This window comes from Carettochelys insculpta, chromosome 8, assembly GCF_033958435.1.
Source record: "Carettochelys insculpta isolate YL-2023 chromosome 8, ASM3395843v1, whole genome shotgun sequence".
NCBI lineage: Eukaryota > Metazoa > Chordata > Testudines > Carettochelyidae > Carettochelys > Carettochelys insculpta.
In genome coordinates this window covers 13,086,576-13,100,609 of record NC_134144.1, presented here as the reverse complement: position 1 = coordinate 13,100,609, position 14,034 = coordinate 13,086,576, and the positions used below count along the sequence as shown (strand labels likewise).

Here is a 14,034-nt window from a genome sequence, read left to right as displayed (position 1 = left end):
TCCTGTTGACCTCCTTTACTGCTCGTGAAAATGAGTGGAGTCAACTGTGGACCCCAGATATAGTAAACTCTTTCACATCTGGCAGCCACAGGGCCAGGAGGCTGCAAGATGTTCAAATATTCTGGATAATAGAGAAGTATACCTAGCAAAGCATAACATTAAAGAGAAACAAGATTAGACATTAAGAAACCAAAATGTATGCAGAGGACTTTATTTACCAACAACAGTCGTATTGTGCACTGTAAACGTGTACTGTATTTGCTGTATTTATCTGTATTTACTTTCACTGTACTCTACTTATGGAAAACATAACTAAAATTTACTTATGGTTAAAATGTCGGTTGGGAGTTCGGGATGACAGAATGCCGGATATGAAAGAGTCTGCTCCAGTTTGATTTTGCACATCCCCACGAGGCATACAAAACTGAACCCCCAAATAAGACTCTGACTGGGTGGATCTGCCAAGGAGCGTAGATATACCTCTAGTGAACTCTAGTGTCTTTCAATACAGCATTAAGAAATACCGTACGCATAAAATAGCTAACAAGATTGTACGAAGCATCAGAGTCTTTCATGTCATTTCTTGTCAATTCTACGATGGGGTGAAACAATGAAAAACTAGGTGATCCTTAGGGTTGCAATGGGAAATGGGAGGGTTTCAAAGACCTGTAAATGTACATCTGAAACAAACACTGCAAAATGAAAATAAATGTTTTGGGTCATAAATACATACACCTGTAGCAATGGGTACAGCTTCTCTGAATTCAGAGAACTGCTTACTCTGGGGTTGAAACTGGCCCTGTGTGCCTCACTGTCCCATTGTGTGGAACTGCAGCAGAGCTTCTGAATAGCCAATGATGTACATGATCTACAAATAAATTTTAAAGTTCCCTGGTCTTGTGGGTTTCAGTCGCAATTTCTACAGTGCTGAAACCTACTTACATACAAACAGAGAATCTATTCCAACATCATTTCACCAGCTGTGAATCCCTGCTTCCTTACAGCCAAAAATCTGAGTGAGAAAAAAAATCAAGTTTCCTTCTCTGCATTGTCACTGACTGATAGTAAAGCATTTCTTTTCATACAATATTATTCACAGACAATATCACAAAATGCCTTTCAAATAAAGCAGTCATATGATCTGGAGAGAAAAATCAAGGTTTTAGGGCAAGTTTTAAAGACGACTAACTCAGCAGCTCATGGAGTATTAAAGAAAGCTGGGGCAGCAAAACGTGAAACAGTCATCCTTTAAAGTTTTATTGATGGCAAAAGAAAAATGGCAAAGTAGGCAAGCCTACATAGTTTTTGCTGGAGGAACAAATGTAAGTTAGATGTTTCATTAGCAGAAGTAAGAAAGCAAGTTATTCAGGAAATAAATCATACCAGACTGAAGAAGAAAAGGTTTTCCAGGATGATCTCAAACTACTATAATCAAAAACAAACAGAAGAGGGGTTTCTTTTCCAGAAACTGCCCCTGCAATACTGCAATGAGTTGAATCTTGTATTGAGAGTTCAGTGCTTAAAAACAAACTAACAAAGATTTACACTTCTAGACAACTAAAAATACTTAGCAGAATGTCTATTCAGTGCTGCATCTAATTTCTTTATCCACTGTTTTATTACCACTGAGCTTTAGCTTCCCTAGAAAGGCTATAAATATAGAAAACAGTTTTTCCCACACCATACATCCACACAGATTAGTCAAAATGTCTGCATTTGAGGTCTGTCGGCTCAATTCTGATACCAGCATAAATCCATAGTTACCACATCAGGGTTTCATCTAGATTTATGCTACTCTTACTGAGACAACAGATGATCTCGTTAGCATAAGAGGAAGAGTGTTCTAGGGTGGTTGGAGACCTCCACAGACCACACTCCAAAGGAGAACGTGGCTGGGACAAGGGGGGCACGACCAAGGCCCAAGCATAGGTTGAGGGGTCTCCTTCCTTTTGTCACTTAATGGTGTTCAATGGCCAGTCCTAAAGGAAAGCAATCACCACTTCTTCTTTGGGATTCTTCTTGCAAATCAAAGGTATTTTGCTTTTCTCTATGCTCCAGAGACAGGATGCCTCCAACAACTGTTGCTGAAATAGTGCACCTTAAGCACATATGTGGCTGCAAAAGCCACAAATCTATCAGTTTTGTCCATAAAAATCATCCAGTATCGCAGATACTTCAGGCCCTCTAACGATGTCTATGTCCGAAGCTACAAGGTTCACCTTTTTCTGAAGGAGAAGGTATACCTTTCCACACAGAAAACCTTGAAAGCCTACAAGGATCTGGAGGAAAGTAAACAATGGAGTGTGAGACACCAGTTCAGCATAGGAGACTATTACAGTGGAGACTATGAATCAACATTGTAAATGAAATTTACGTTTCTCAGGAGACTCAGAACAAAACAAAAACGGACTTAAATCTACCTGAAGATTACAGCCACACCCCACATTCACTTATTTGTCATAGAGAATCATAAAGCTTCATATGCAGTGAAAAATCTGATGCCCCTATGCAATCAATACATAACTTTACACACGTTACACATCTCAACAAAGCCAACCATTAACTCCGTACATCTGAAGAGGCTTTTATTTGTATTGCTCCATTTTAATAATTCCTGGCATGTACCCAGCTCTTACACTTTCCAAGCCAGTGCAAAAGTGACTTAGTTTTGATTTTTAAGGCCCCTCTGAGTGCAATCTCGGAATCCTCCCCCAGGGCTGCCTTTTCACCTGCACCTTCCAGCTCCCCGATCCCACACGGAATTTCCTAGAGCCGCCTGCTACTCGCCCAGAAAAAGTCTTTCTGGGGGGAAAAGGCAGATCTTTTCAGGCAGGGTTCTCCCACAACCGACGCAACCACCCGACGGCCCCTTAACACGTGGGAGGGTGCGGGGAGGGGGGGCGGAGTTTCTCTCAACTTTTTAACTGAGAGAGCCCGCCCAATGCTGCCCACGCCCCGCCTCTCCCGCCCACACCCTTTTTCTCGTCTGACCAATTCCGAGCCGAGCTGCTGAGGCCACGGGAGCGGCGATTGGTGGGACCCGAGTCCCTACGCCCCGCCCGCTGCGTGGTTGTGAATGGGAGAAGGGGCGGGGCTCCGTGGAATCCTCAGACATATATGTATTTTTGGTGTTCTATTATCCGGCCCGGAGACGCTCGCTCGCGCGGAGGGGCTCAGTGTCCGCCAGCGAAGGCGCGTTTCCCCGGCCCTGCGAACTGAGCAGAGCCCGGAGAGAGCGGAAAGCGTCGGAGCCGGAGGGAGGATCGCGCCGTAATTGGATTCTGAAAGTTAATCAAGCCCCCCCCCCAGTGAAATACACGGATCGGGCGGGCGAAGGTAATAAGCCGTTTAAATCCCAAGCTGGAGGGCTGAGCCGCCAGACGGGGAGCGGAGCCAGCCAGTTAACGCCGCCGTCACGGGACTTTCTGTGCAGCCGGCGCGGCCCTTTGCCGAGGTTTGTGTTTCCCGCCCCCACGCCGCGGGCACCTGGGGAAGCTTCGCGCGTGAGGCGACTCCTGCCGGGACAGTCTCGCTCGTCCCACGGAGGACAGCGAGCGAGGCGGGGACTGAGCCAGGGCCAGCGGAGCTGGTATAGCAGCGATCGGCGCGACCCTCCCGCGCTGGATACTCGGGGCCGCGCGGGCCGCTCATGTACCCGCCGCGGATCGCAGCTCGGCTCTGAAGGGCTCCCGGCGCCTCTGCTGGCCATGAGGCCACTCGCGGCGGCCTGTCTGGGCCTGGCCGCCCTCCTGGGCTTCCCCGCGGGCGCGGCGGCGCAGCCCTACCACGGCGAGAAGGGCATCTCGGTCCCGGACCACGGCTTCTGCCAGCCCATCTCCATCCCGCTGTGCACCGACATCGCCTACAACCAGACCATCCTGCCCAACCTGCTGGGCCACACCAACCAGGAGGACGCGGGGCTGGAGGTGCACCAGTTCTACCCGCTGGTGAAGGTGCAGTGTTCGGCCGAGCTCAAGTTCTTCCTGTGCTCCATGTACGCGCCCGTGTGCACGGTGCTGGAGCAGGCCATCCCGCCCTGCCGCTCCCTGTGCGAGAGGGCCCGCCAGGGCTGCGAGGCGCTCATGAACAAGTTCGGCTTCCAGTGGCCCGAGCGCCTGCGCTGCGAGAACTTCCCCGTGCACGGCGCGGGGGAGATCTGCGTGGGGCAGAACACCTCGGAGACCCCCGGCCGCGGAGGAGCCGGGCCCCCCAGCGCCTACCCCACCCCCTACCCGCCCGACTTCCTCACGCCGCCGCCGCCGCCCCCCGCCGGCTTCGCCTTCTCCTGCCCCCGGCAGCTCCAGGTGCCGCCTTACCTGGGCTACCGCTTCCTGGGCGAGCGGGACTGTGGGGCCCCCTGCGAGCCGGGCCGCCCGCACGGGCTGATGTACTTCAAGGAAGCCGAGGTGCGCTTCGCCCGCCTGTGGGTGGGCGTCTGGTCGGTGCTGTGCTGCGCCTCCACCCTCTTCACCGTGCTGACCTACTTGGTGGACATGCGGCGCTTCAGCTACCCGGAGCGGCCCATCATCTTCCTCTCCGGCTGCTACTTCATGGTGGCCGTGGCGCACGTGGCCGGCTTCCTGCTGGAGGAGCGGGCGGTGTGCGTGGAGCGCTTCTCGGAGGAGGGCTACCGCACGGTGGCGCAGGGCACCAAGAAGGAGGGCTGCACCATCCTCTTCATGATCCTCTACTTCTTCGGCATGGCCAGCTCCATCTGGTGGGTGGTGCTCTCCCTCACGTGGTTCCTGGCCGCCGGCATGAAGTGGGGCCACGAGGCCATCGAGGCCAACTCGCAGTACTTCCACCTGGCCGCCTGGGCCGTGCCGGCCGTCAAGACCATCACGGTGCTGGCCATGGGCCAGGTGGACGGCGACGTGCTGAGCGGGGTGTGCTACGTGGGCCTCTCCAGCGTGGACTCGCTGCGGGGCTTCGTGCTGGCGCCGCTCTTCGTCTACCTCTTCATCGGCACCTCCTTCCTGCTGGCCGGCTTCGTCTCGCTCTTCCGCATCCGCACCATCATGAAGCACGACGGCAGCAAGACGGAGAAGCTGGAGAAGCTGATGGTGCGGATCGGCGTCTTCAGCGTCCTCTACACCGTGCCCGCCACCATCGTGCTGGCCTGCTACTTCTACGAGCAGGCCTTCCGCCACGCCTGGGAGCAGACCTGGCTGCTGCAGACCTGCAAGAGCTACGCCGTGCCCTGCCCCGCCCACGTCGCCCCCATGAGCCCGGACTTCACCGTCTTCATGATCAAGTATCTCATGACCATGATCGTGGGCATCACCACCGGCTTCTGGATCTGGTCGGGGAAAACCCTCCAGTCCTGGCGGCGCTTCTACCACAGACTCAGCAGCGGCAGCAAAGGGGAGACGGCGGTATGATGAGACCCGGCGCCTCTCCCCTAGCGGCTGCGGCTTCCCCCGAGCGTGACTCTCAAAGCGCGGGGAGGGAGGCTCCGGGTGGCTCACCGCTTGCCTCCCGGAGGCCGGCACCGGCAGGCTGCTTTCCTTGCCAGCCCGGTTGAAAAGCACAGAGTAAGTACCCTTCTGCGACTGCTGGCGGGGAGCGCTTTCCCCTGCAACAAGTCCCTTTCAAACATTAATCCCTGTAGTGTCTGGGCAAAAAAACTTTAAGCTGGAGCCGCTGTGCTTTCACCCTGCAGTATGGACCAGTGCAAGCGGGCACAGCATAGTTTACTTGGGGCACATTGCAGCCCATACAGGCTTGATTTCCCGAGTCCTATTTTAATGGGTTCTCATTCAAACGCAGAATAACCATGGGAGTGTTTTAAAAGAAGCTACCTATTATAATCAGGAGCCCTGGAGCGTACCTTCTGTTGGACAGAATGTGGGTTGCTTTTACACGGAAAGATGGCTTATCAAAGCAAAGTGGAGTGAGTATGGGAGTTGCCTTGTTGCTGGGAGGAGGGAATTGCTATTTAATACCCTAAAAAGACAGAACTTGTTGCTTTTCAGCAAAACACCTCCCCCCCCACTCTCCACCCTTGTCTTTGTTATCGGAGACAAAGAGGAAAGAAAAGTGTTTTCTCTGTGGAAAGGCGTGAGTAAGCATGAGACCGGTTTTTATGGGCAGGCTAACAAAAAAGTCGTTAAAATTCAACCTTGGCCATGATTAGCACATACCGATAAACATTCTCCTTACAGAAAAAGGAGGAGGCAGATTGCTTTCATGCCCGGTTCAGTAGGAATTCGTGTTTTAGCTTAAAAAAGCCCCCCCCCCCTTTTTTTTTTTTTGTTAAAACAAGCTTAATTCAGAACACCTGACAAAACCGCCTGCGTTAAGATTAGTATATAGAATCTTTCTCTTTCCCCAAGCCTTACTTCTTTGCTGTTTTTTTTAATATTTGGATTGTTCCAGGTTATGGTAACAGAGCAAAGTAACTGCATGTGGGGGACGGGTGGAATAGTTTATTAGACCATGAAGTGCCATTTTTGCCTTGTCCTCTTAATTCCCTAAACTGCACAGTAAGAAATAATGGGGAGGTATTGTTTTTTTTAAAGATAGAACTGCTCACCTTTTTAAAAGGTGTGAAAAATCTTGTACTTATTCTCAGTGCTCATCTGAAATTTTGTCAGATAAAGGAAACCAATTCAAAAGAAATTAAACCTTTTCATATTCTGATACTGGCTTAGTGACTTAATTCTTTGAGTCTTCGATCATGTTACATTTGTGTTTAAATTTATAGGTTGACTTTTGTATCTTTATTTTTAAATACTACTTTTTAGCTTTATGATCTAAAGGGTTTGACTTATTTTTGCCTAAAGACTAATCAGGGAATCATGGATTTTTTTTTTTTTTTTTTTTTTTTTTTTGGTAACAAGCCCTGCCCCTAACTTTTTTTCCCCTCGAAGTCTATAATCGCTGCTTATCTTGAAGAGCAGACCTTTGGAGTGAAACCTTAAAAACTGTTCAGGGAGAGGAAGAACAGACTGTGGGGGTACTGGGGAGAAGGAAATACGCCCTCTGTCCAATCTTTCAGTACATCTGATCTCAAACTCAGAAGGTTTGTTTTCTTGTATGATGTGCACATGGAAAAACTGTAAGACAAATGTAGTATGTAAATTTTGTAAATGTCACATTTTGTAAGAAAATATATATGTATTTATACATTTTTACTTGGTTTTTTGTTTGTTTTGGAAAGCCTGTAGGAGGCCACACTTCATCACATGTACAGATCACTAAATAAATTGTTTGTATTAAAGTTTCTCTAAACTTAGTTTTATATATTCTGCATGTGGGGCAGCAGAGAAGACAACCTCCCCCCCACCCTTAATTAATCTTTACTTTTGGAGGTGGGTGGGTGGGAGGGATTGGTGAATAAACATACACAAGAGCTGAAATTCATGGCTCCAAAGTAGAATTTTTAATGTGATCACTGCTAACAGAAGAGAGGTTCCACATGCACCCCCCCACCCTGCCCAGGGTATTGCTTTCCAGTGGTTTACCAGCCCTGAACTCCCATACAGACCTAATGCTTATTCTTGGATATACCCTTCACTGTCAAATGGGGGTGATAGCTTCCCACCCATTTCACCCTGAGATTTAAGACTGAAAAGTGCCACACCCTTGCTATGTATTGATACATATATTTAGTTTGACAAGTGTTTTAAGGCGTTCTTTGGTCAAGTAAGAATAACGGTCACAAGGGTGGGAGGGGGAAATGAGACACTTAAGTAGTTTTTGTAGTGGAAAAGGATTTTATTTTTCCCCAGCTCCCTCTACTGTGCCTGGTTGTGTTTTTCCAAACTTGCTGGGGGTGTAGTTGCCTTAAATTTTTTTTTTTTTTTTTGTTAAGTCAAGGTAGCAAATGAAGGTGGATCCGTAACAGAGTGAGCTCCACTAGTAAAGTGATATGACAGATTCCACATCCATGCTGATTTTTGGAATCACCTAAGCAGATGTGTTGCAACAAAGAAGTGACAGAGTGGCATTTGAGTTTGTCTTCTGACTAACTCTGTCAGTTCTTGGATTAGGGTTGTGGATTTTGGGGAGTTGGGTTTTTTTGGGAATGAAGGAGGAAATAATACTTGTTTTTGCATGGCCACAGTTATGATGCTCTTCTACTCCCTGACCAAAGCTCCTGGCCCCTTATTGATTCTTAGGACCAATGGATGCACCATTTGTAGGACACTTTAATCTGAACATTGTACACTCAAACATTTAGAAAAACCTTTTCTATTTAAGATGCACAAAATGGTGGTTTCAAGTCACTTTTGGAGCAAGCCTGTTTATGCTGCTTTATAAAGGACACCTTAATGATTTTAAAACCCTGACTGCTCACCAAACCCATCTCTATCAGATTTCCTTTCTTTCCTATTACAAGTCGGACATCTTCAAACCAATCCTAAAACATGAGGTCACTGATAAGAGTGAAACAACATTCAGAAGTTGACTTGGGAAACCCAAACCTTTCTATAAACACTTTTGCTTCCATAAATCTATCACTGTTCTGCCATCTGTAAGGGCTGTAGTGATAAGGTCCTTTTGTAAGAATAGTAACTCATTAGCAATCTTTGAGTGATACATAAACCATACTCTGTTTTCATAGCTCTTGTGCAAAATCTGCAATTAAGATGTAATTCATAAAGCAACTTAACCCCCCATTTACAGAGATTTAATACCTAGACTGTCTCCCTATTCCTCTGCTCTTCCAACTAGGTGATGAGTAGGGTGGGTCATCCTTTAAAAATTGTTACTTAAATATGAAGGGATAGTTAGGTACAGTACTTGACTTTGTCCAGGAATTAGAAGAAAGAACTTTAAACAAAGGCTTTTTATTGATACAAGAGGCAAGCACAGGCTAAAAACTTATCTTCCTGAGAAGAACAATATGATGGTTCTGTCCTGAAACCATTAACACTAAAGAAATTATTTGACTGTAGGAAACTGTGTATACCTCTAAGAAACTATTCTGGATTTAATCTGAAAAGTTAGGCCAAATTCAATGTGTGTGAAGGGAGAAATTCCCAGTAAGTGTTCAGCAGATAGTTCTTACAAATTACTTTCAGTCCTGGTTTAAGTACGATCGGACTTATAAGCAGTGATGGTACCTGAGCAAAAATGTTACTACTGCCTGATACCATGCTGGTCCTACCTTCTTTGATGGAAATAATGCAATTTTAAAAGTTAGTTTGCTTGTGAATTAATCTTGAAGCCTTGGGAGTGACAAAGAGCTGGGCCTTTGCTAAACACTGAAAGGAAATCCTCACTGATCGAGGCCTTTCAATGAGTATTGTCTCAATTTTAACAGAAATTTCAGATCTTTCACACTTTGCAGCTTCAGTTTTCATGTAAGCAGGAATTCCCACTTCACAAGATAGGTAATGATTATAATTACTGATGAGCCCTGTATTTTTAAGAGTATGCTGCACTACCTCTGAATCTTTGCAGTGACTAGTTTTTTTCCTGAACAAGTTTTAGCCAAAATGATCAGGGATGCAACACCATGCTCTGGGCAGCCCTACGCTGGGACTGGAAGGCAAGATGGAGCGCTTGGTTACCCTGATCTATGGATTTCCTCTAACGCATCTGGCATTGGACACAGAAGAGCAGATAAAATTAAGTGCTTTTGTACTGCACCAGTTTTATATTGGTTAATGGAATACCCAAAAAAGCAAATTGTTTTCTTTCAGTATTCAGCCAGATAGGTTTGCATGTCAGTGAAAACTGCACACCTTTGTACTCAGCAGCTGGTAAACATTTCTATACACACGAGTTTAAAATCAATTGCTAGCTTGGCACTTGAGTAGCTGTCTCTTTCGGTAGATCATTTTCACTTCCTTTGGGACCCTGGTATCTACTTTGTATACAGTCTACTCTTCACATTTGCTATCTACCCGTTATTGAAGCCCTGAATTTTTGTCGGGCAGATTCAATGTGTTGCTTGGAGAGGAAAGGAGAATCTGAAGGGAAGACTTTCAAACATCCCTTCTGCACTGTGACTGCTCACTGAAGTAGACTAGTGCCAAGACTCTGCTCTGTACACACAAAGAATTGTTTCATGTCCATGTAACTAGATGGTTTTGGCAAATCTGAGCCTCTGTAAGATAATTCAGGAGGGAAAAACCAAATACAGGATAGAGCAAGCTCCCACTTGCCCTCTTAAAATGACAAATTTCAACTAACATGATACCTGGACTATAAAAATCAAACACACCAGGGTTCAGCAGTTTTCAGATCTTAACTGTTTCCCAGTGGGAGAGGTACTGCGTGCTCCAGGCTAGCAGGGTTGCCCTGATTCACTTGGACAGATGTCTTAGAATCACTGTGCTGTACAGGTCCACGCTACAGGGGCTTTCCAGCTCTTCAAAAATCATGCCTCAGTGCAGTGTTGCCATGGTTGAAGCCAAACAGCACTAAGCTACAGCAGACATAAATGCTGTTCTAACAGAGGTTAGTCCTCTCCACTCTGGCCAGCTAGACCATGTCTGGAAACATATGGATGGAGGCCTAGAGATTTAACTGTAATTGCAAACCAAAAAAACCTCCAGGTTAGTCAGGGAAACTTTGCTAGCAGTTCCACAGTTTGGCTTAGTTATAAGAAGCTTCAGCTTTGCTTAAGCTTGGTGGTGGTAACAAGTGTAGCTGGAAAGATAATGTATACTACACAGAATAGTGTACACAAATTAAGTCTTTGCCTGTATGACTCTCAGAAATAACCATGTGGTGGTCAGGGTAACCATGCTAAAACTCTGCTAATAATAGTTATGGATCCCAGGGCTGGAATGGCCTCAGGGAAAAAAGGGATACAGTCTGCTCTGCAGAGGGGTTTGGAACCAGTTGATAACCCACAAAGAAACAGGGGAAGGGTAATGCCCTTGTCGGGGTATACAATGGAATCAGGTTATTGATGCCTGTCTATTTTTGTCACGTGGGCAGAGAGAGCTGCTTTAGTAAGAGCTCATGCTCGAAGGGGACATTTTTCTAGAACAGGATTAATGTCAGACTTGGACAGAGAAGGAGGATGGCCCAGCAGTTAGAGTTCTAGCCTGCTCTGCCCTAGGCTTCCTGTGTGGAGGGTGTTGGGCAAAGCATTCTGAGCCAGATTTCCAATGGTATTTAGGAACCTGAAGATGCAGAGGGGTGCCCAGTTGGATTTTCAAAGGTTTCTAAAACACCTAGGAGTTAAGCCCCTAACTCTACATTTTTAGGTGCCTACGGACCATTGGAAATTTGGCCCTTAGCCCACCTCTATGGCAGTTTTCCATTTGCAAAATGGGGCTAATCAAATTCTCTACCCCCTAGGTATGTTGTCACAATAATGACATTAAAGAGCATGAAGAAATTAAATCCTTTGGTAATGAGCCATGTAAGTATCATAGATAGATGTCTGCTCAGTAGCTGCATTCTGTGACTAGGTCCAATTTCAGACAGGTAAGTTAAGACCTCCAGTAGGAATTAGTTTTATTTGTCTCATAAGTTTATGCACATTAGGCAGTTCAACCGCAGAATTTCACAGCAGTATCACCTAAGCAGGATTCAAATATAAGGTACTGCAGGGTAAAGAAAACTAAGCTATAGAAAGATGATCAGAGAAGTACCGTGAACTACTTACCATGTGTGAGAATGAGAGGTACAAACTACTCCACTACAAGTCAAACAATGGGCAAACTTCTGCCCTCAATTACACCCGTGCATTTGAGTAAGCAAGAGAAGTGTTTGGACACGTGTGCTAGAGTTATATATACTTAGCAATATGCACAGATCTTTCACTGTGCCGCAATCTTTGGTTATCTGGTAGACTTAAATTCTATTTTAGTTGTATCTAATTTAGGAGAAATCCCAATGCCCAGCTGAACAGTACCTGGTCCCGATCCATCCTCATGTTTCATTAGCTTGGCTGACTAATTGAATACGAGCAACAAACAGTGTGTGTGGGGGGGGTGAGAGAGCACACCTGCATATGCTAACTGCTTTTCTACTGTGTTCTCAATGCAATGTACTGCCTTCCCTCCAACAAACAAACAAACAAAACCCCACCCTTGTGGTTCTTATACGCATAACAATCTGCACTACACAATCAGGGGGCTCAGCTACACTGTTCGTTCCTCAGTATTCTTAGAACTTTGGCTTATGTATACCAGACAACAATCCACACTAAAGGGATGCGATTTCTAAAGCACACAAGTGTCATGTACTAAGGGTAGGTCTGTACTAGGGAAACAAGTTGATTTCAGATACACAATTCTACCTATAGCATTTGCACAGCTAGAATCGATGTATTATTGCCACAGTACAGACCTAGCCTGTATACTCGCCCATCAACATCCCTTATTCCACACAATAGTGTGGTGTCCAGGAGTCAACTGCAGACTCCAGAGAGATCGATTTTTGTGCATCTTTACCAGACGTGCAAAAATCAAACTCTGGAAGATCAACCCTGACCAGCAGGTTGATCTTCCTGGAAGTATAGACATACATACCTAAATGGCCCATAGAGATGTTGATGGCATGACTTAAAAGTTCCATAGTCTGCATTAATATATTATACTGTAGTGTACGCTAGAGGCCAGCAGGGCCTACATGGGCCAGTTAGCATGTTTTAGAACGCACACCCCTCTAGTGCACATTGCTGCTATGGCAAACCCTGAGTTCCAGCTTGCATCTGAACAAGATCTAACTACGATATGTGTTTAGATCCAATAAAAAGCATTGGAGGTGTCCAAGGCTTCAGCCTAATTCTAAAAGTCGGTTACAGCAGGATTACATTGGTGTGTTGTAACGTGTTGGAGAACTGCTGTCATGGGCATCTTGCCACAGGTAATAGTCAGTGCAAATGTCACCCTAACCTGCAATACGCACCTTTCTCTGCCCTCTGGTTTTCTCCTCAGGAGAGTTAGCAAGTCAGTAAATTAGGTCATTTGTTGAGGCAGGAAGATGTCCAATAGAGACCAAGATGAGGCTGTGTAACTTCTTTCATTTGTGACCTAAATTAAATACAGAGAAATCTAGGCTGCCTGAGGTAAAAGTTTTCCACATTGCCTTGCTAAATCCCTTTACAGCGAGACACATATACCACCCACACGGCTCCATCAGACTTTACTTTTCCTGTCAATAATTTACTTTTTTTTTTTTTTTTTTTTAAACAAATACATCAAAGCATGTTCATGGACAAAAAAATGCTGGTTTTGAAACAGACTTTCTACTGAAGACAAAGTGAACTTCCCAAATGTTTGCGTAAACCATGAACCAGATTAAGTGTCTGCCATGGCCCCCTTCCAAAACTTTCCCATAGAGGGTTTGGGTTTTTTTAAAGCACAGCAGCTGAGAAAGATACCACTGTAGGTAAATCTAAGATCAAAAACTTAGCAAAGAGGCAAAATCAAAAGGCCCTTGCCCAGAGCAGCTGCCTGCTAATTAAACGGTGGTGTTAATTGCAATAGCTCTCTAGATCCCACTCTGTGTGTTTGTTGCGGAGCCTGTGTGAGATTTGATTTGCTCAGAACTTTCACATTCTTGCAGAAAATGAAGCCATGAATAAAAGGAATGAAAGACTCTGATATGTATATATATATCTATAGGGCTATTTTTAAGGAAAGATAGACATTTTGTGTGTGTATATACACTGGTTCAAAGCCAGCTTTGATTATGCAAAGGGAGAGTCCAATTTTATTAAGGAAAAAATGTGAACATAGAGATGGAATCTTTTGTATTGAATTTATGATAAAAAGAGCATTTCATACTTGCAGTGTTCCCCTCCCCCTCAATTAACAGAGAAATGTAGATGTTTGAGGCAGTATTTCCCGTCCTTACTTTATGAGCTGTGCTAAGCAGCATTCCACTGGGGCCAACAGCCAGTAAAATGGATGTCATTTGACACCCTTAAACAGCTACACATACCAGTCTGAAAACTGAGCGGAATTATGTGAGTGGCTAGAAAGCTATTCTGGAGAGGGTTTTACTCCTTGCTTTTCTCACACATTCTCTTCTCTCAGGACAGTGTTCCAGCCTTTGGATACTGTACAAACAACTCACATGAAGTGAACAGGATTTAGGCAACAACTAGCTGAAGGC

The 14,034-nt window shown here is 45.7% G+C and overlaps 2 protein-coding genes across 3 annotated transcripts in view; one reads left to right on the top strand and one right to left on the bottom strand.

The window, feature by feature from the left end:
• Window positions 1-4,441, bottom strand: part of ALS2 (alsin Rho guanine nucleotide exchange factor ALS2) — a 231,950-nt gene extending 227,509 nt beyond the window's left edge. For both annotated transcript variants that reach the window (XM_075001885.1, XM_075001886.1), the window contains exon 1: window positions 4,317-4,441. The gene's annotated coding sequence lies outside the window, so the exon portion shown is untranslated. The remainder of the gene's footprint in view (window positions 1-4,316) is intronic.
• FZD7 (frizzled class receptor 7) lies at window positions 3,161-5,519 on the top strand. The gene has a single exon (XM_075001889.1). It carries the CDS (start codon window positions 3,708-3,710, stop codon window positions 5,379-5,381), a length of 1,674 nt encoding a protein of 557 aa, XP_074857990.1. The 5' UTR covers window positions 3,161-3,707; the 3' UTR covers window positions 5,382-5,519.
• Window positions 5,520-14,034: the final 8,515 nt, after the last annotated feature.